The 21,950-nt window shown below is 34.7% G+C and overlaps 1 protein-coding gene across 2 annotated transcripts in view; it reads left to right on the top strand.

Moving 5' to 3' along the window:
* The window catches only part of LOC136872705 (uncharacterized), a 98,523-nt gene extending 77,712 nt beyond the window's left edge, over positions 1 to 20,811 (top strand). For both annotated transcript variants that reach the window (XM_067146529.2, XM_067146530.2), the window contains exon 8: positions 19,313 to 20,811. In XM_067146529.2, coding sequence (XP_067002630.1) covers positions 19,313 to 19,463 — 151 coding nt within the window. In that variant the 3' untranslated portion in view covers positions 19,464 to 20,811. The remainder of the gene's footprint in view (positions 1 to 19,312) is intronic.
* The last annotated feature ends 1,139 nt before the right edge of the window (positions 20,812 to 21,950 follow it).

The raw sequence follows: 21,950 nt of genomic DNA, 5'->3' as shown, positions 1-21,950 counted from the left end.
ATCACGTAGCAGACAGTGTGCAGAGAGGTAGAATCTGCGAACACTGGGCGATGCCGACAATTGGCGACAAAGCATAGCTTATAGCCTATAATCAATTCGTATGCACCAAAAATTATTGTCATTGCCGATGAAACTGCATTGTTTGTTTTTATTTTTTTAAATGCTGCAGCCACACTGACTTACGGTTTTAAAGGAGAGAATTGCCAGCTGGGAAATCTACTGTGTTGCTATGCAGTGCACACGGAAGCAAGAGACTTCCTTCCTCCATCATAGGAAAGTTTGAAAAGCCACGATGCTTTAAGGGCGTCGGGTACTTTCCGTGCAAGCACAAGACATCTAAAATGCATACAGTACAGCAATCGAATGAATAAAGCACTTGCACAGGGGAGCCAGTATAGATTTCTCCTCATCTTTGAAACATGTTTTCTTTCTTTTCATTTCATTGCATGACGTTATGTTTGCTGGTGAGTTATCCAGGTGCATTATTTGAATACTGTAAATGCACCTTGTTGGATACATTTTGGAAATAGTTTTTTCCAAGGCATTTGAGAGCTTTAAATTGTGAATCAAGGTTAATTGCATGCAGTAACGGGTCTTAGAATATATTGTGACGCCGCAAGGGTTGGCATTTCCGAAGTACGTGTTGGCGGTTAATTCGAAATCACGTAATGTGAAGTCTGATTTTTGCGTCCCAACGACTTCAAATTAACGAGGTTTTACTGTAGTATAATTGTTCCAGCTAGTCAGTATAAATTTATTCCTAATTCAAGATTGCAGTAAATTAAATTAAATTCTTTCAAGGTCCACCTATTCATTACAATGATGTTTTATTGCGATTCAATCACATGTCAAATGGTCAAATGGTCAAATGGTACTAGTTTCGGCATCTAAGTGCCATCATCAGCCTTAAGTACAAATTAAACAATTATATATATATATTCCTAAAACATCTAAAACACATTTTAACACATTATAAAATACATTACTATAATGAGACATGAGATTATTTAAAATTATGTTACAATTGATTGTTGTAATATAAAATTCTTAAAATTCTGGCTGTTCGTTATATAGTTCAGTCTGTGTACATCCTGGATAAGTGAATTTGTGCTGTTGTATGCTGACCATGTGAGTGACACTTATTCATTTGATATTAGGTGGTTCCGGGGAAGTTTACTTTGATCATGTAAGATCGTGATATAAATAAAGATGAATTCCTACTTCAATTTAAACCTCAAGAAGAAAATAGCCAAGTTAGACGTTGGAAGCAATGTATAGAAGTTACTAGAATCATTAGAATCATTGAATGATGATTAACTCACCTTGAGCAGCATGTTAAACGTGTTGTTACATAGACAAAGCCGGACGAAGTGTGCGGGCAGCGGTAAAGGAGGCGAGGGGAAGGAAGGAGGCAGAGCACCTGCGGGAGAATGGAACTAAGATGGGACAGAAGGATAGGGTAGTGGGGGTAATTGACGAGAGTGTTTATTACAGATTACTTGGAAAATTGAACTGTTTTTCGATAGTTTGGTATTTTTAAGCCAATTGATTAAAAGATCGAAAAGGATGTTGGGTTTCTCGTAAATTTTGTTGAAATTATAATTGGGGTTGAAGTATTGATCCTAGTTAATATAACAACCTTTGATAATATTCATGATGGGTCCCTTCTTTGCTGTTTGAAGAACTTCCCTATCTTGTTCAATGTCGGTAAATTTATGATTAGTGTCATGCACATGTAGACCCATGGCGGAGAACTTATTGTGCCTCATCGCGTTGACATGTTCTGAATATCTAATCATAACATTACGTCCTGTTTGATCCATGTAAGAGCTGCTGCACTCATTACATTTTAGTGTATATATTCCAGATTTGGAGTAGATATTGGAGGTATTGTTTCATGCAGAGTTATGTAAAATTTCGGAGGTTCTGTTGTTAGTTTTGAATAAAATTCTTACATTGTGTTTCCGGAAGAGGTTGGTGATTTTTGTGGACGTCATTATTGTAAGTAAAGGTGGTTGAAATAGGAGGTGTTTTTTTTTTTTATGAGTTTGGTTTTAGGCCGGTACCTATATTTGTTTATTATTAGTTCTATAAATAGCCTTTTGTACCCATTGAACTTGGCGGTTGCCCTTATGGTATTGAGTTCATTATTAAGATCTTTCTGTGCCATGGGTATGGCAAAAGCTCGATATACCATGCTATTGTATGCTGCACGTTTGTACATTAGGGGATGTATGGAATATTTGTGGATCGTGTTAGCGGTTTGTGTAGATTTCCTGTATATTTTGTAAGACAGACCAGAGATATTTCTAATAATGGTTATATCTAGAAAATTGATTGCTTTATTGATTTCTGACATTGTATTGAATAGGTGGACCTTGAAAGAATTTAATTTACTGTAATCCCACTTCAATACGCAACCCAATGAAATTCATAACTATAAGTAATTCAAGATTGACTGTGCAGTTGAGGAGGTGAGGGGCAGCCATGACCTTGAATTCGAAAGATAGTGGGTTCGAACCCCACTGTCGGCAGCCCTGAAGTTGGTTTTCTGTGGTTTCCCATTTTTCACACCAGGCAAATACTGGGGCTTTACCTTAATCAAGGTCACGGCCACTTCCTTCCCACTCCTAGCCCTTTCCTATCCCAACATCACCGTAAGACCTGTCTTTGTCAGTGCAACGTAAAGCAACTCGTAAAAACATTAAAAAATCAAGTTTGCCAAAACGTCAGATTAAAAATAACAGTACATGTTTCGGCCTCATTAGGCCATCTTCAGCTGCATAGAAATACCATTGGCTTATAATTAATCCTCTTGCACTCAGCCTATATGCAGGGGTTGAGCAGCTCAATTAATTTTTATGAATTTTGCAACCAAATTACAAAAATCAACACGTAAGCAGTTTAACACATATTAAAATGAAATAATTAAATAAATCACAATAATATAGGAAACTATGAGCATTTCGGAAATGAATATACCTTGTACATATTATTATTGGTAAAGCTGTCATTGAAAACCATAATTTATTTTTCAAAAATTATTCTCAAAATTTAATTTTTTTTTCAGCTTTACTCTTAAACCTGGAGGAAAAAAAAAAAAAGGAATATTTAGTTCCAAATAATTTGATATCACTATGATGTGTGTGCGTGTGCTGCAATTCACTCATGAAGTATGGTACAGAGTTATTCACTGTACACATAACTGTCACCGATGTCAAGTTCTTCACGGTCCGATGCCCTGCGAACAACTATGACTGTGCGAAAATCTTCAGGGGTAAAATAGTCACTTCCCACATAATGGGAATGACTTCCGACAAAAAAGTCCCTATTACTGTCTAAATCTGAAAATTCAAGGATATTGAAATCATTCGGCTTCCTATATTAAGCCATTACGAGAAAAACATGATGAGTAATGAGAAGATGTATAATTATAGTCAGGATGTTCAGCAAACACATACCAATGAAACGAAATTAACTCTAAACTGAACTGATAGCAAGCTCAAACTGTTGTATTCATAAGCAAACCAAAAACAGATCCGTGTAATAACAACTTTCAACAACCACAACACAAACATTCATGGTCAACAGATTTCATTTGTCGCAATTAAAAAAATATTTCATAGGGCTGGTGGATCTAGAAGGCTATGAATTAGTTCCAAAACTTGATATCATATGTAGTGTTTACTGATGCTGATCACTAAAATTATGACTTCCCTAATGCCATTCAATCAAAATTAGGATGCAAGAATATGTTCTAAGTAAGTAGTAGTTTTGTCTGTCTTATGCGATCTTCCTGTTAAGAGATTCTTCATTTAATTGTGAAGTTAAGTTAGTGCCAAAGTCAACAGCCATCTTTATTTTATTGCTTGGCATTGATTGCACATAGTTCTTCTCAGGGCAGACTAATTTAAACATTACCAAATCTTGGAAGTATGATATTATCATATGGAGTGGATATATCTACCCGTATGTATACTCTACTTACTTCGTATAAATTAGATTTACAATGTTGCCATCGATGCTTTCATGGCCCGTACTTACAGACATGATATAGACTTTTGGGCTTATGCCGTGTCAAGAAAAAAAAAGGTGAAATTCTTTACGTTTCGCAGAGAACTGTGCTCTGCGTCATCAGGAGAAAATCTCGACTGTCCACGGGAAAGGTTTCTTAAACAACGAGCTTTTGAATTTAGACGTTATAATAGAAGTGGAAATGGTATGTTCATTCATACCAGATGGTTCCCCGGACGCGGTACAGCACTAGCGTTCGAAGTGGAAGCTGACAGAACCATCATAGAAAGTCTAAGAGGGTCACATAACATGTGTACGTAACATATGACATTGACAGGTGTATGACATTGACACAAGCCTGGAATGAAACATCTGGCGATGAGGAACATACGGATTTGGAAAACACCGAGATGAAATAACAGTAGTGAACGGACAGGGAAGGGAACTACCTACGTAAATCCTAATGGCTGGCAACCAGGTATTACTTAATTGATAGCCAGTGTCCCTGTTGAAATTCTTACCTGGCTACTCAGCCAGAGAACGAGAGTCTCAGTCGTAGACCGTTCGTTTTCTAGCTTTGCAAAAATTTTAAGGGCAGGAATAGAAATAAGGACTAGCGACAATAAAATCAACTATCAAATATTAGGTTTTAACTTTTATTATAAATCAACACTCTTAAACAACAAATTTAAATTGAACAAAATCTTGGAATTCAAACACCTTCTCTGCCAGTCTATTCGGTACAACGTAAATATTCTTCCCATAATTCTGGTAACATAATTTCTGGAAATACACAGACGAGTATTAGCCTACATCTGACATAATAAAATAATAAAAGTATTTTTATGAGAAGACCTTTCTCTAATGTTAACATGATTATTTACAAATTAAATTTTTGATAAATATTTTTCTGATTCATCTATCATCAGCGATTAAATTATATCCCTTCCTGTTTAATGTGTTAAATTAACGTTACTTCAAGTAGATTGAAAATGAGAAAAATTTAAAATTAAAATTTCTGTCGAAATTTCATTCAACATGTCTTCCTCAGATTTAATTTTATAAAATGAAATTTTTTCCATAATTATTACTTCAAAATTTCCCATAATAATTACTCAATCTAACGCAATATCCTTCTTCAGTACTACACACATTGAAAATTCTAGTATTGTAGGCTTTACAATAAATTGTTCGTGACTCCTGTCCACGGACATAACACTTGCTTATTCATTTTTATCTAAGACATTAAACCCTTCTCTATCTAATTTCGGAATAAAATCCACTAAAGATTCACTTCTCAACAAATGGGAGCAACACAAATAATGATATTTTCAATCAGAACTCGCGCAACGAACAAGTAATTGAGTCAAATTGTAATCACAAGAAATATCACTATCCACTATCCATAGAAATAATGACTAATCACACACACAGCATTCACACTAGGGTACACGGTAACAGTTTACAATGTTTACGATGATTTCTAATCCATGAGTATAATAATAATAATAATAATAATAATAATAATAATAATAATAATAATAATCGTATGGCCTCAGCTACCGTGTGCAGACATTTCGATTTGACGCCATCTGGCTGTCTGCTCGTCAATTTCGACGTTCCGATTACTCTAGGTCCGTTAGATGGCAGACAGAGTAAACCGGATCTCTCTTGGACATCTATGGCTGAGATTTAATTTTGTCGGGTAAATACCAAATGTATCACCAGAGATCTTTTACATGCCGACATCGTATGACATGGAGTGTCAAATGGATTTTTTTCCGCCCTTCAAAAATCCGACTACCTCTGTCGGGTTTGAACCCGCTATCTTGGGATCCGGAGGCTGACACTCTACCACGGATCCACAGAGGCAGCTATGAGTATTATATTTTAATTTTAATCTAAGTCATAGAAAATTTTTTATGATGTTATCGGGTAAAGAAATACCATTGCATCAACTAGGAATATGATGATGTCAGGATTATCACTTAAATAAAGAAGCTAGGTTCAGCAACAATGTTCATGAGAATATCAGTGATAGATATCATCGGAAAAATTATCGCTACAGAAACGCACATAACGCAGGTCAAATATAAACGTACACGTTTATGGTTCATGAGTCACAACATTATTATTATTTAGATACAATAGCTATCTACTAACACGTGCTCCACCCGAAGAAATTATGTTCAACAACACATATTCTTCACATATTTATTTATTATTTATCGTGTCAGAAGTACAAAGTAAGAGAGACAAAAATTAAACAAAGAAATTTTAAACATTGATTGACCAAAAATTGGCCACGACAAACGCATTTGGAGTTGCCCTCATTAGATCTTTAATGGTACAAGTGGCTGGAGAAGATGGACACAGTAGAATATGTTCGTTAGTCTGCTTAGTACCACACTTGCAGTAAACTGTCTCCACAGGAAGGCCCCATTTCTGTAGGTTGGTCTTGCATCTCGTGGTACTGGAGCGTAATCGATTGAGAGCCTTCCATGTTGTCCACTTTTCAGAATGTCCAGGAGGAAGTTCTTCCTTTGGAACCATCCATTCTCTCAAATGTTGACATTTTTCCCGCCACATTGAGATTCTTGCTTGTTGTGGAGTTCCTTTAAGAGCTTCAGTGGTTGTCAAGAAGCTCTTTCTTGATTTCAACCTAGGATGTGCTGGTTGACAGGCATACAGAGGATGAGACTCAATAAATGGATTCACAAATCAAACACATAATAACTGATCCATTCCTAAGTCCATAAATGCAATAAATAATCCGTCAAGATTCGGCCGTCTTCCAGGCTCACATTTATCCTACTAGAGCGCATATTAATATTTCACGCAAGAATAAACAATATTTACACTCATGACCCTTAATTTCTTATTTAACCCGTGATGAAATTTTATTATTATTATTATTATTATTATTAAATGTGCGAGATCACAAATCCGCGTAAGCTAAGGTTCGATAAAATTACCAGATGACACTAACATGCTTGAAATCCACATAAAGACAATAATAACGTATAGGGAAAATTCGACGTAATAAATGTACCGACAATCTGTCCCACATGACTTTAAAAAAAATTATTAATTATTTCAAAATTAAATTATTATTATCGGAGAGGTCAATGATTTTTAAATTGCTCCTATACTACTGAATGGGACAGCCAGAATAAATGTTGAAGACACTCACACATCACTAACTATCTAATAGGAACCAATAATCATTCACACTCAATTAACAACTACCTTACACCATGGAAAGAAGAAATGAAATATCAAACTAGGGCAAGACTAGAAGGAAATTACGTCAAATGAATAAGGAAGTATTATCTCTACATTATCTCTACAAAGATGAACAGATAGATGTTATAAAATTGTACTTAAATGATTGATGAAACTGGATTTCTGCCGATGACCCTGGACATGTGGTAGGTCATCCACCGCCAGTCGTCATCTCCTCCATGTCGGAGATTGCCTTACATTTTAATATACCATTGTAGCTGCGATGATGAACATGGAATAGTAGTAGGCTTCCTCTTCCTGATGTATTGGCATCTTGAATTTATCTCGATCCGCATGCAGTATTCCTCTTATTTCTGACAAATAAGTTTTAAGATGTGCCCAGTACACACACATGATGAATTATATTGTTGAATTATACGTAACTTCATCCGTAAAATCTGCTAAACTCGTAGATCTAGGATGGATAATGAGTCTGTTCTGCCGAGTGATCGAACCCAAGAGTGTCTGCGACGTGAATCTCAGCGTAGAATTCCCAAGACATTCGTCCAAGAAAGACTCAAATCAAAAAAGAGACAATTCCTTCTGGAAACATCATTATATAATCATCTTAAGGTGAGGGTGTGTCGTCATAATCGTCTGTGATTGGTCAATGACTTGCATCCGATAGGCTGTTACATTTTATTAAAATACTGTCAGGTGTAGCGCGGCCTTGCTCGCTATCGATCGGACGGCTTTGGTTTCTCCCAGTAGGTCACGTGGGGACAGCTGGCATCCTGACACACAAAAAATCCATAGCTCACCCCCTCGCTTGGAAAATCCGGTTTCGTGCAAGCACTTCTCTCTGTAACACGGAGTTGTGAAAAATTTCCGCCCGTGCTAATGAAATGATAATCTTACACTCGTAGATATTACAAATATTTCTTATATGCCGAATTTGAAGGGGACAGCATTGATTGCACATAGTTCTTCTCGGGGCAGACTAATTTAAACGTTACCAAATCTTGGAAGTATGATATCATCATATGGAGTGGATATATCTACCCGTATGTATACTCTACTTACCTCGTATAAATTAGATTTACAATGTTGCCATTGATGCTTTCATGGCCCGTACTTACAGACATGATATAGGCTTTTGGGCTTATGCTGTGTCAAGAAAAAAAAGGTGAAATTCTTTACGTTTCACAGAGAACTGTGCTCTGCGTCATCAGGAGAAAATTTCTTTACAGAAAAACAATATATATACAAATCTCCACCTTATCAATACAAATTTATTTTACATTAAGCAAGTAAATATAGTCAAATAGTCAAGACTAGTTTCGACCCCTAGGGGGTCATCCTCAGTTGACATGCAATAAAAATTGTATTGTTCATAAAAACATCACATATAGTGGTAAAAATTTGGACTAATTTAGACTGATCATTAATGTTGGTATGTCTAATGCATGACTAGTGTGCATCGTTCATGAAGACACATATCACCTTACTGCTACTACCATCCAATTTTTAGGTTATATAATATGGAACACACATATGTTTGTGTAACTCAACAGTGGCAAGTTCAACTATGTACACAATTGGCTATTGATTAGTCACATGAAAGTACAGAACACTGGCTTGAACATTTCTGGTTGAGGTATCAATGCAACACCTTACTTGCATACATCCTAGAAGCTAAATTCAGTTTGTAAGGCCCATTACTTCTGATTGAAACTTAGTATGAAGTTAAAATTTGAATAAAAATATTTGCTAATGTAGACATTAAAATGTTGTTAAAATGGGCATATAGTCAAAAACAGTGGTATGTATGCCACACATGTCTAGTTAAAAATACATTACATTGATGTTGTTTATGTGCGGTACAACATGTACACTGATTTGGAATAAATGAGGTTTGTATATATAGTGTTCCAACAAAATGGATCCATAAAAATATTATATGTAAAGACAATTGGTATTATAATGATCCGCTGCAGATCAGGTAATGCTGTTTATTTATCTGGAGATATTATTGGCAGCTACAGATGTTGGAGTTATTAGAAATGTTAATGGAGCATGTTTTCTTCCGTAGTCGCGATGTTTATAGTTGGTGGCATTAGTCAAATATGTTGAAAGTTATGCGTCTTGGTGCACGTTGATTTGTCCTGGAAGCTTATATGTTGTAAAAAAAAAAAAAACAAGGTGGAGTGTCTGGAAATAGAAATAATAGTGTGATAATGTTGTGGATAGAAAGTGTAATAGTGAATCGTATGTCGTTTTACTTACGTAAAGTGTTGGAACCGTGCGTTCTTTGTAGCTGCCTGTTGGGATCTGATACGTGTAGCTCTGAGATTGTAGTTAGCGGCGGTAGAGGGGAGGTTTGGGGGGATGGGTGGAGTGTTAGTGATGGGAGTGGGGTTGGAGGGGAGAGGGTTTTGGGGCGGTTGATTTGAACATATCGATTTTTGTTTGCTTATTCTTTTGATATAGAAATCTTTTAATAAGGGAATTACTGCATGAAAAAGAATATTGTTTCTGTCTATACTTTCATTTAGGTTGGAGTTTGGATTCACGTATTTGTCTAAATTTATGTAAAATTCTTCTATTATACTGAGCAAGGGACTTTTTGGATTCATATTAAGGATTTGCATGTCGTTCTTAATGTCCGTGAAATTATGTTTTTGATCGTCAATATGCTGACCCATAGCTGAGAAATGTCTGTGTTTGACGGCGTTTACATGTTCATTATATCGTATTAAAAAACTTCTACCGGTAAGTCCTATATAGCTGGCTCGGCAGTCGTTGCATTTTAGGCGATAGACTCCTGAGTAATTGTATTTATTTATGTTATTAACTGATTTGGAATTGTATAGTATGTTGGTGTTATTGCGTGCCGTTTTATATGCTATTTTTAGGCCTTGTTTTTTGAAGATATTTGTTATGGGATGTATATGGTTATTGTTGTAAGTAAACAGTGCATATTCTTTTTTATTTTTAGTGATTCTGGTTAGCTTGGTTTTAGGTTGGTTTTTGACTTTATTGATGATCCGGTTTATCATTTCTCTTTTATATCCGTTTTGTTTTGCTATTTCATGGATTGTGTTTAGTTCTTTATTTAGATTTTCCTTTGAAAGTGGAATGTTGTATGCTCTATGAATCATACTATAGTATGCAGCTCTTTTATGGGCATGTGGGTGGGTGGAGTCTATCTTTATTGTATTTGATGTGTGGGTAGGTTTTCTATATATATTGTATGTTAGGTGGTTGTTATGTCTGGTTATGGATATGTCTAAGTAGTTTATAGTATTGTTGTGTTCAGTGTCCATGGTAAATTTAATGTGGGGATCTATTCTATTTAGTTGTTCTAGGATTATGTTTTCATTAGTATGTCTATTGTCCATGATTATAAATGCATCATCGACAAACCTGCACCAATAGATGATATTTTCTATTTTTTTAATTTCTTGGTGTTCTAAGTAATCCATATATATATCAGCTATTATGCCTGATATTGGTGATCCCATGGGTAATCCTTTTTGTTGATAGATAGTGTCATGGAACTTGAAATAATTGTTATTGATAGCGAATTGTAAAAGTTTAATAAATTCATCTATTTCCAATTTGCTTAGCTTACTGTGGTTATAAAGGTTGGATTCTATGATAGTGATAGTTTTTTGTGTGGGTATATTGGGATACATGTTTGTTATATCATATGTTGCTAGCTTGTAGAAGTGTTCTATTCTTATATTCTTAGTAATGTTGCAGAAATCTATTGAGTTTTTTATGGTTTTGTTTGCTTGAAAAACGTAATGTTTTTTAAGGAATTTTTGTATGTATTTGGATAATTTATAAATAGGGCTTGGTCTATAATTTATTATGGGTCTCATAGGAATATTGTTTTTATGGATCTTAGGATAAGCTTTAGCTGTAGGTATCCCTGGATTCATGGTGGTTAATTTTGCAGTTTCCTGTTCGTTCAAAAGAAAATTGGTGTTTTTTAGGAGAATTTTTAAGTTTTTCTGGATACTGTTAGTAGGATCTTTAGTCTTGATTTGAAAAGTTTCATCTTGAAAGCAGGTTTTTGTTTTTGTTATATATTCCTCTTTATCCATAATAACTGTAGTGTTTCCTTTATCTGCCTTTGTTACTATTAGGTTATTTTGCTGGATTTTATTTTTGAGTACCTTAATTTGTGTTTGGTTTGTGATATCTTGATTCTGAGGTTTTTGAGTGATCTTATCAACATATTGTGGTAGTGTTTTTTTAATTTCATATCTAATTTCATTTTGTTTTTCTTGGGGTATTTTGTTTAGAGCATCTTCTGTTTCAGTAATAATAGTGGCTATGTTTTCAAATACTGAATTGTTTTTCCAGTTATGTTTTGGTCCTTTGCTCAGTATAGTTGTTTCTTTTTCATTGAATGTTGTGTTAGTTAGGTTTTGGAGTGGGGGATGGAAAATATGTTGGTTGTTATCTGTAGAAACAGTAATATGTTGTCTATACTGTGTATGGTTGGTTTGGTTTAGTGATGCCTTGAGTGCGTTAAGTTTCTTGTTTAAGGTATTCTGCTTCTGTATGGCTATGTTTTCTATCTTTTCGTTAGTTATTTGTTGGAAGTTGCTCCAGTATGTGTGTGGTAGCTCATGTGAGGCTTTAAGGTGTGCTTCATACATTTGTATGTTGAGGTGTTGTTTTTTCCTATACATGAATTTAATTTCTTCTTTAAGCCATATTCGATTGGTTTTGTTTTGGGTATTTTGGGTTTGATATGTGCTTCTATGTTTATTATTATATTTCCTAAGAAATTTAGGAGTTAGATTATTAAGTAGGCATTGTTTTAAGAAAGTGATGTTTTTGACAATATTTGTGATCTTAATCTTCAGATTTTGGTATCTGTGTGCCATTTTTCTTGCCTGGTTGGCTTTTCTACTGTTATTTATAAGTTTCATTTCCGTATTGATGGATATTACTTTACACATCAAATACAATAAAGATAGACTCCACCCACCCACATGCCCATAAAAGAGCTGCATACTATAGTATGATTCATAGAGCATACAACATTCCACTTTCAAAGGAAAATCTAAATAAAGAACTAAACACAATCCATGAAATAGCAAAACAAAACGGATATAAAAGAGAAATGATAAACCGGATCATCAATAAAGTCAAAAACCAACCTAAAACCAAGCTAACCAGAATCACTAAAAATAAAAAAGAATATGCACTGTTTACTTACAACAATAACCATATACATCCCATAACAAATATCTTCAAAAAACAAGGCCTAAAAATAGCATATAAAACGGCACGCAATAACACCAACATACTATACAATTCCAAATCAGTTAATAACATAAATAAATACAATTACTCAGGAGTCTATCGCCTAAAATGCAACGACTGCCGAGCCAGCTATATAGGACTTACCGGTAGAAGTTTTTTAATACGATATAATGAACATGTAAACGCCGTCAAACACAGACATTTCTCAGCTATGGGTCAGCATATTGACGATCAAAAACATAATTTCACGGACATTAAGAACGACATGCAAATCCTTAATATGAATCCAAAAAGTCCCTTGCTCAGTATAATAGAAGAATTTTACATAAATTTAGACAAATACGTGAATCCAAACTCCAACCTAAATGAAAGTATAGACAGAAACAATATTCTTTTTCATGCAGTAATTCCCTTATTAAAAGATTTCTATATCAAAAGAATAAGCAAACAAAAATCGATATGTTCAAATCAACCGCCCCAAAACCCTCTCCCCTCCAACCCCACTCCCATCACTAACACTCCACCCATCCCCCCAAACCTCCCCTCTACCGCCGCTAACTACAATCTCAGAGCTACACGTATCAGATCCCAACAGGCAGCTACAAAGAACGCACGGTTCCAACACTTTACGTAAGTAAAACGACATACGATTCACTATTACACTTTCTATCCACAACATTATCACACTATTATTTCTATTTCCAGACACTCCACCTTGTTTTTTTTTTTTTTACAACATATAAGCTTCCAGGACAAATCAACGTGCACCAAGACGCATAACTTTCAACATATTTGACTAATGCCACCAACTATAAACATCGCGACTACGGAAGAAAACATGCTCCATTAACATTTCTAATAACTCCAACATCTGTAGCTGCCAATAATATCTCCAGATAAATAAACAGCATTACCTGATCTGCAGCGGATCATTATAATACCAATTGTCTTTACATATAATATTTTTATGGATCCATTTTGTTGGAACACTATATATACAAACCTCATTTATTCCAAATCAGTGTACATGTTGTACCGCACATAAACAACATCAATGTAATGTATTTTTAACTAGACATGTGTGGCATACATACCACTGTTTTTGACTATATGCCCATTTTAACAACATTTTAATGTCTACATTAGCAAATATTTTTATTCAAATTTTAACTTCATACTAAGTTTCAATCAGAAGTAATGGGCCTTACAAACTGAATTTAGCTTCTAGGATGTATGCAAGTAAGGTGTTGCATTGATACCTCAACCAGAAATGTTCAAGCCAGTGTTCTGTACTTTCATGTGACTAATCAATAGCCAATTGTGTACATAGTTGAACTTGCCACTGTTGAGTTACACAAACATATGTGTGTTCCATATTATATAACCTAAAAATTGGATGGTAGTAGCAGTAAGGTGATATGTGTCTTCATGAACGATGCACACTAGTCATGCATTAGACATACCAACATTAATGATCAGTCTAAATTAGTCCAAATTTTTACCACTATATGTGATGTTTTTATGAACAATACAATTTTTATTGCATGTCAACTGAGGATGACCCCCTAGGGGTCGAAACTAGTCTTGACTATTTGACTATATTTACTTGCTTAATGTAAAATAAATTTGTATTGATAAGGTGGAGATTTGTATATATATTGTTTTTCTGTAAAGTAATATCCATCAATACGGAAATGAAACTTATAAATAACATCAGGAGAAAATCTCGACTGTCCACGGGAAAGGTTTCTTAAACAATGAGCTTTTGAATTTAGACGTTATAATAGAAGTGGAAATGGTACGTTCATTCATACCAGATGGCTCCCCGGACGCGATACAGCACTAGCGTTTGAAGTGGAAGCTGACAGAACCATCATAGAAAGTCTAAGAGGGTCACATAACATGTGTATGTAACATATGACATTGACAGGTGTATGGCATTGACACAAGCCTGGAATGAAACATCTGGCAATGAGGAACATACGAATTTGGAAAACACTGAGATGAAATAACAGTAGTGAATGGACAGGGAAGGGAACTACCTACGTAAATCCTAATGGCTGGCAACCAGGTATTACTTAATTGATAGCCAGTGTCCCTGTTGAAATTGTTAGGAATTCTACGTATTTCCACAGCTTCCCATATAATCCTGGAGCTGTAGTGTCTAGTGTAGGTAGGAGCTCGAGTACCTTGGAACATGACATCATGACCCGACGATAGACTATGCTCAGCTATTGCTGATTTGTTTGGCTGGTTGAGACAAATATTACGTTCATGTTCCTTGATACGGGTACCAATGGACCGGCATGTTTGGCTGATGTATACCCTACCGCAAGTACAGGGAATTTCGTATACCCCAGGAAGTAAAAGTGGGGACAATTTGTCCTTGATTTTACTGTGAGCAATTTTAGTGGCGGTGCCAAATACGGTTTTTATATTGTGTTTGCAGAGGGCCTTGGCAATTCGATCTGTGGTGTTGTGAATGTAAGGCAAGTAGGCAGTTCCCTTCACTTCTTCCTTCTGCGAGCTTTGCTTGGTCGTTTCTCTGGGATGCAGTCCTCTATGAACCTGCGAATTGCTGTAACCATTACCCTTGAATGTGACTTTGAGCGTGTCCATCTCCACCTGGATATTTGATGGCTCACAAATTTGTCTCGCCCTCTTGGTGAGTGTCATGAGAATGCCTTGATTTTATGCTGGATGGTGGTGAGAGTCTGCTTGAAGATATCGATTTGTGTGGGTAGGCTTATGATAGATGGTATGTCCTAAGGAGCCGTCCGGTTTCTTTCTTACTAGAACATCCAAGAAAGGAAGACTTCCGTCCTACTCCATCTCCATAGTGAATTTAATTGAAGGATGTTGCTGATTTAGGTGGTTTAGAAATAGATGAAGTTTCTTAGGACCTACTGCCCAGACCACAAATGCATCATTAACATACCTCCACCATATCATAGGTTTGACAGGCGCCAAAGCAATAGCCTCCTTCTCAAAATGCTCCATAAAGAAATTAGCCACTACGGGTGAAAGTGGACTTCCCATATCCACACCGTCAGTCTGTTCGTAAAAATTCCCACCCCACAAGAAATAGTTGCAAGTCATGCAGTGGTAAAATAGCTTAATAATGTCCTCAGGGAACAGTTGTTCAATGAGAGACATGACCGAGTCAGTCGGCACTTTAGTGAACAAGGACTCCACATTGAAACTCACCAAAAGTGCATTAGGTTGAAGGGTTAAGGTTTACAGCGTGTTAATACGAATATAAATGGTCCGTTATTGGACATCATAGATTTTCCAGCTAACTGATTCCTGGTTGCCTGGCCATCAGATGATGTAAATGTTGATTCCCATTGGGAACCTGAAATATTTGCCCGAATGAGTAAATTTATAATACCAATGTAAATGGTCTGTTATTGGACATTATAAATTTTCCAGCTAACTCATTCCTGGTTTCGCTAGCTTTGACACAACATTTTATCATTAGCAACGCCTCCACAAGAAGTTCCTTTTTTTTTTTTCCACGACTTTACGATATATTAACCGTACACATTTTAACATATTTGTTACGTTTATACTTCTGTTTGAAATAACTGACAGTGATTTTACTATCTTGGACTCGTGCTACGGGAATGGAACAGACATCCCCGTTTGATGATTGTGCTTACACTCAAGGCCATCACAGTCTTAATGATATATGAGAAGAGGATCCATTTTGGTTTTAAACGCTCAAATATTCATGATTAACCATGTTTTAATCTTCAGAAACTGTTAATTCACTTTTTTTTAAACATACTTTGGTGCAATATCGTTATTTTAGACGTTATAGTATAATATTTCATGAAATCATTGTCCAACATTTTACTCTATAGTTTATAAAGATTGGAAAGATTCCATATCCATTAATTTTTAAGATTGATATAGGCTGATGGTGCCTGTAAAAAAAGGGGGTGAAACATGTACCATTGACTTTTATGTATTATGCATAAATTTTAACCACATGAAATAGTGGATTATATTGTATTGTATTGAACAGGTGGATCTATAAATATTATAATAATATTTAAGATATACATCAGCTTCAATACAGAACCAAAATGAGAATAGTTGCTTGTAATACAGAATAACCGTGAAAATGAACTAAAACAGGAAGGCTATACTGTATTAATATGCAAGAGGCACCCTCCCTAGTCAGACACTGACCTTCCTACAAAATTTGAAAGTTCCTGTGTGCGAAATAGAAGAAATAGTAATACAGATAATGAGGGACTCTACAAAATCATTCATTTCCATCTATACCTGAGAACGTGATTAACATTCCTCCCCAACTAACCCTGGAAAAAAATCATGTAACAGCATTAACGATTAAATTTCCACTTTTTGATATTGTTAAACTCCATTGACATTGTAACTGTATTCTGTATCCAAATGGTCACCCTCATTGGAGGACGGATGATTTATTTCTTTAATAAATCTCTTTCTCTCTCTCTCTTGAGTAAAAGGCAAATTGAATGCTTTAAGTTACTGTCATGATCATCTGTTACCATTTAACAGCCACACAAATGAAAAAAACCCCTAAATAAGACAGAGCCGATGTATCGGCACCATGAGCTTTCTCACCGTAATCTCTTGTGCCGATAGATTGGTGCACTGAGTGCAAGAGAGTTAATGTATTGAAAGTTACAAAATATAAGTAAACTTAACGCGCGAGAGGTCGCACCCGCGACAGTTTGCCGCACTTTTAAAATATTTGTTAATAATTTCGTTGCTAACCGCTGTAAAGCTTAGGGAGCTTGTTTCATCACTCCCCTCCGCTCCCTCTCTCTCGCCTCACGTTGATTATCGTCAGTGTATTGCCTGCTGCATTTCGGAGTAGTTTAAATTTTCTTTCACTCTCGCATCTGCCACGGGAAATTGCCTTCGTGTGACCCCTCGCGTAGTGCATTCTTACATGACTGCATTTCCAAGAAAGTTTCTTGAGTAAAGTTCACGAGGTTTATGTGGCTTTCAGTGAAGTGTGGTGCTGTAGTTTTATCTTGAATTGTGACCAAATCATGCATTGAAATGGACAAATGCAAACGTTGAGGCAATTTGCTCACGCGCGACCACTCGCGCTCTTTAAAAACTCGCGTAATTTTACCAGTTTTTGCAAAAAAGAAACATTAATTTTTTACTTTGAGAAAATATTGTTACTGGGTAATTACGTTAGTGCTAGTTGAAAGGCAGTTAAACGAGGTACATCTTTTTATTTTTACCAGAGCATTCACTGCAAAAGGAAAATAGCAGCTCATTAAAATATTAAGCATGAGCAATTTGCCTTCGCGCGACCTCTCGCTTTCTAAAACAGTCGCAACCTCTCACATTCGTATGATACACATGAAGATAAAAATTAGATCAATGCTAAAACATCATTAGATGGGAAAGTCGCTCAATATGGTAATTTAATGAAGGGCTGACAATGAGCAATGGTTTCACTATTATAACAACCCCTCTAGATAGAGGCAGTACCATAACCATTAGTTAGCTAGAAAATAACTTGTTTCAAAAGAAATTTTGAAAAGTGGAATAATTCTCAAAGATGTCTTATGTATTAGCAATTTAATACAATGAATACAATTATTTACAGAATAAGTAGCAGTAGGAAGACTATAGTTTAATTTTTTTTAAAGATGATAATAAATTATGTTGTCTTGGTAATTACAGTTTGATTCCATTAATTTCTCTTATCACTTTATATTTCTGTTGTTATTTGGTTTCATAGTTAACTGGTTAGTATGCTGTGAATCGTGTTGACGAAAGTATTAGTAAAATAAATCTAGATATAGAAAGTCTACATCAATACACTCCAAGTCATAATTTACTATTGAATGAAAACAAAACTTTAGCTATTTTTTCTAGGATATTGAAGAAATTTATCAAATCTTTTCAGCAGGGACATTCCTCCAGTAACTGTAAACGGTTCTGTAGTCAAGTATCAGGAATGTGTTAAGAATTTAGGTATTCTAATGGATAACACTCTGTCCTGGACCTTCCATGCCAAGCATTTGGTCAAGAAAGTGTCTGGCATCTTGCATCAGTTTCGACTAAACTTGCCGTATCTGCCTTTTTCAATAAGAAAGATATTGATCCAAACTATGGTAATACCTATTTTAGATTACGATGCTGTAATTTCCAGCTATATCTCAGAGAAATATAATAGCAAACTCCAGCGTATTCAGAATGCCTGTGTGCGATTCGTCTTCAGTATTCGTAAAGACTGTCACGTAACATCTTATTCTTAATTCACCCTCGGCATTAAAATTCTTAGGTTCCTCTTATGTCTTCTCTTCCTTGTTAGTATAGTCTGTTTATAAAATAGTAAAAGTATTATTGTAATCTCTTAGATGTTTAGTTTTTAATCTTATTCTTATATCCTCAGTAGGAAAATGTATCTTATGATTTTTGTGTATTCTTTTTATTAGATTGTGTATGTTAGTTGATATATTTAAGTTAAAGTGGCAGTTAGTTACAGCCTAGTCCTACTTGTAACTAGCTTTAAATAAATATATTTCTATTTCTATGCTGGCCTGTAGTCCAAGGGGTCTGGTTTTGATTCCTAGCTAGGTCAGGGATTTTTACCTTGAGGACTGGGTGTTTGTGCTGTCTTCAATCAACATTAGATTTTACCCTAATTTTTACCCATGGCATTAACTCCTGCTCCAGGCCTCTCTGGAGGTCACACACCATTATTGATGTTATAATATAATTTTGAAGTTAGTTTTAAAATTAATTCTTCTTTTCTTTTTGTTTCCAGATACATTCCACCTTACATTCGTATTTATTTATGGGAGTTGATTTTAATTGGTATTGCTGGAGGAACGGCATCTACTTACAGTGCTATAACAGAAATATTTGGTGGAGAAAGTTTGTCTATGCCTTGTTATTTACATTCGTATGTGAAGTAATATTTTAATTTCTTAATTTATTGTTATGAGTTAGATACAGGCCCAGTCATCAATTCATCATAATTTCTTTCTTATTCATTTGTATACTACTGAACTGCAGCTGATATAGGTACCTTATTTCTGTGAATAACCTCATGTTTCGTTTCTAGAATTTCATTCTGTGTTACTTTATAATCTGCATTTTATATTTAGCATAAACTACAGCATTTAGAAAACATTCATAATGATTAATACCAGTAATAACATGTAACAATTTGCCAGGCTATTAACTATCTAGTTCAACCCTGTAAATAACAAAAATGACAACACAAAACAACAGGAATAGAAATATTTCATTGTAATCTTCTGATTGTTTAATTATTCTTGCATTTTATTATTATTGAATTGCATTGGGATATATTTTATAGATCATGAAGATGCAAGATAGTTTAAATAATCAAATATAATTTCTAGTATGAGAATTTACTGTGTTACGCTACATATGCACAAATGATCCTTGGTAATAAAATAGTAGTTATATACGTTTTCTTCAAATGATATTAGCATTTTATACCTTAAGTGGAATATTAATGTAATGTTACATAAGATTATTATATTTTATTGTTTCGAGAATATTTTTAATGCACTACACTTTAATTTATGTGCTGACCTAATTGCACAATGTGCATATGCTATTCTGAATAGTAATTAGTTAATATTTTTCTAGTATTAATCTAGAATGTTTGTCTTCTATTGTCTCTGAAAATGTGATAAATATTTTCAGCTGTACATGGTAACCATTCCAGTCTTATTGGTAAGTTGCACTCAACTTCTTTTAAATGTTGAAAACAATTCTTAGCAGATAAAGTAGGGGTCCCCGTACTATGAAAAACTTAAAATTAAGCAATTTCCTCAATTGTGCTGAAAGTTGAAAGGCTAAAGGGCCAGAAAAATGTCAAATTGTGAGTTTTGGGTGACTCTATCAAACTGAAAAAACAAATTTTGAAAATCACTTCCAGTCTAAATGCAGTTCTGGATAAACAGCCTAAAATCACTTGTTTCTTTACTTGTTTTCTTTTTTATTCATATCCTAGTCAAATTAACTTATTTACATATTTCTTTCTGTAATGAGTTCCTTGGTTCAATACCATAAGGGCTTAAGTGAAGCTCTGCATTGACTCACATTAGCGCTCATAGTGCTGCTGTGAAACAATGCATTGACTCACATTAACGCTCTAAGTGTTAGATAAAGGCAATCTGCTAATCTAATCGACTGGATATCGATGATTAAAAAGGATTGCTATTTTCAGGAATAAAGAATATATTCTCATACTTCATTATATTTACCTAAAATTTGTAGCTCATATCCCTAGGATGTTTTCAACATTGAGTTGAAGGGCTAGAACTGTGTTTTTTATTTATGAAATATTTATCAATAGTTTCCTTTGGGGAAAGTTTTCTTCAGCTTATGGGGCTGGTTGAATAATATACTGTCCAGTGTCTAAATAGTGTAATGTTAGTGCATGATAAAGTATAGCAATATGTCTGTAGAGAATCTCAAAAAGATGAGAATTGTGTACCTGACAGATATTAACTTAAAGAAAATTACTTTGTAGCTTGGAATCATGTTACACCAAAGTGCCGATATTTTTACTCATAATTTAGTAATAATCAAAAGTGACCTACACATTCTCTTTAAATATTTGTTGTTTGCCAGTGATTTCAAGCTCATTGTAATCGGGAGTGTGAATCTGGCTGTGAATGTTGACAATCATAAGATTCTTCCTGTTGGTATAACACAATAGAAAACTATAGCAAAGTTGTATTAAGCCAGCATATGTAAATCTTAGAGAGCCATGTGTAGGTTTTATTCCTACTTAGAATATGTGGTTGAATGGTATACGAACTTGATGTAGATAATATTGGCAAAAAAAGTTTGTTTTAATGTGATATTATATTTTATATATATACATTTTTTTTTTAGAAGTTCAGATGAATTTTACCACATGACTTTTGTTATATCAGTGTATAGTACGTGAACCTTTTCTTAATACCAAGTTCTCATTCAGCACTAGGGAGCTCAGGTATCAAGAAAAGCTTCGTGTACACAAGTTGAAAAATTGCTTATTACCCACGTTAATAACTTAAGCTGTTAAATACTCATTCTTAGGTATTATTTGTTTATGGAGTTCAACATCATTGTTTACATCTTTGAAAGTGAACTTGGTAGGTTTCTAAATGTTATAGAACAAAGTTTTAGATGCAGTTTTTACCACAAATTACTCCAATTCAGGAACTTAAGTTTTGACTTTATTCAAAGCCATCCTTCACTTACAAATATTACAGAAAAAAACATACTAAGTTTTTGGTATATATCATCATTACAGACTCATATATCAAGTATTACAAACTAAGGTAGATTAAAATATTTTAAAAGAATTAAATTTAAAAAGAACAAAAACCAGCTGGAAATACCTTGAGCAATGGCAAGGTTTGACGTTAATACAA

The sequence above is a fragment of the Anabrus simplex genome, chromosome 4 (assembly GCF_040414725.1).
Source record: "Anabrus simplex isolate iqAnaSimp1 chromosome 4, ASM4041472v1, whole genome shotgun sequence".
NCBI lineage: Eukaryota > Metazoa > Arthropoda > Insecta > Orthoptera > Tettigoniidae > Anabrus > Anabrus simplex.
Note: the sequence above shows the minus strand (reverse complement) of the source record. Positions and strands in the feature narration are given on the sequence as shown.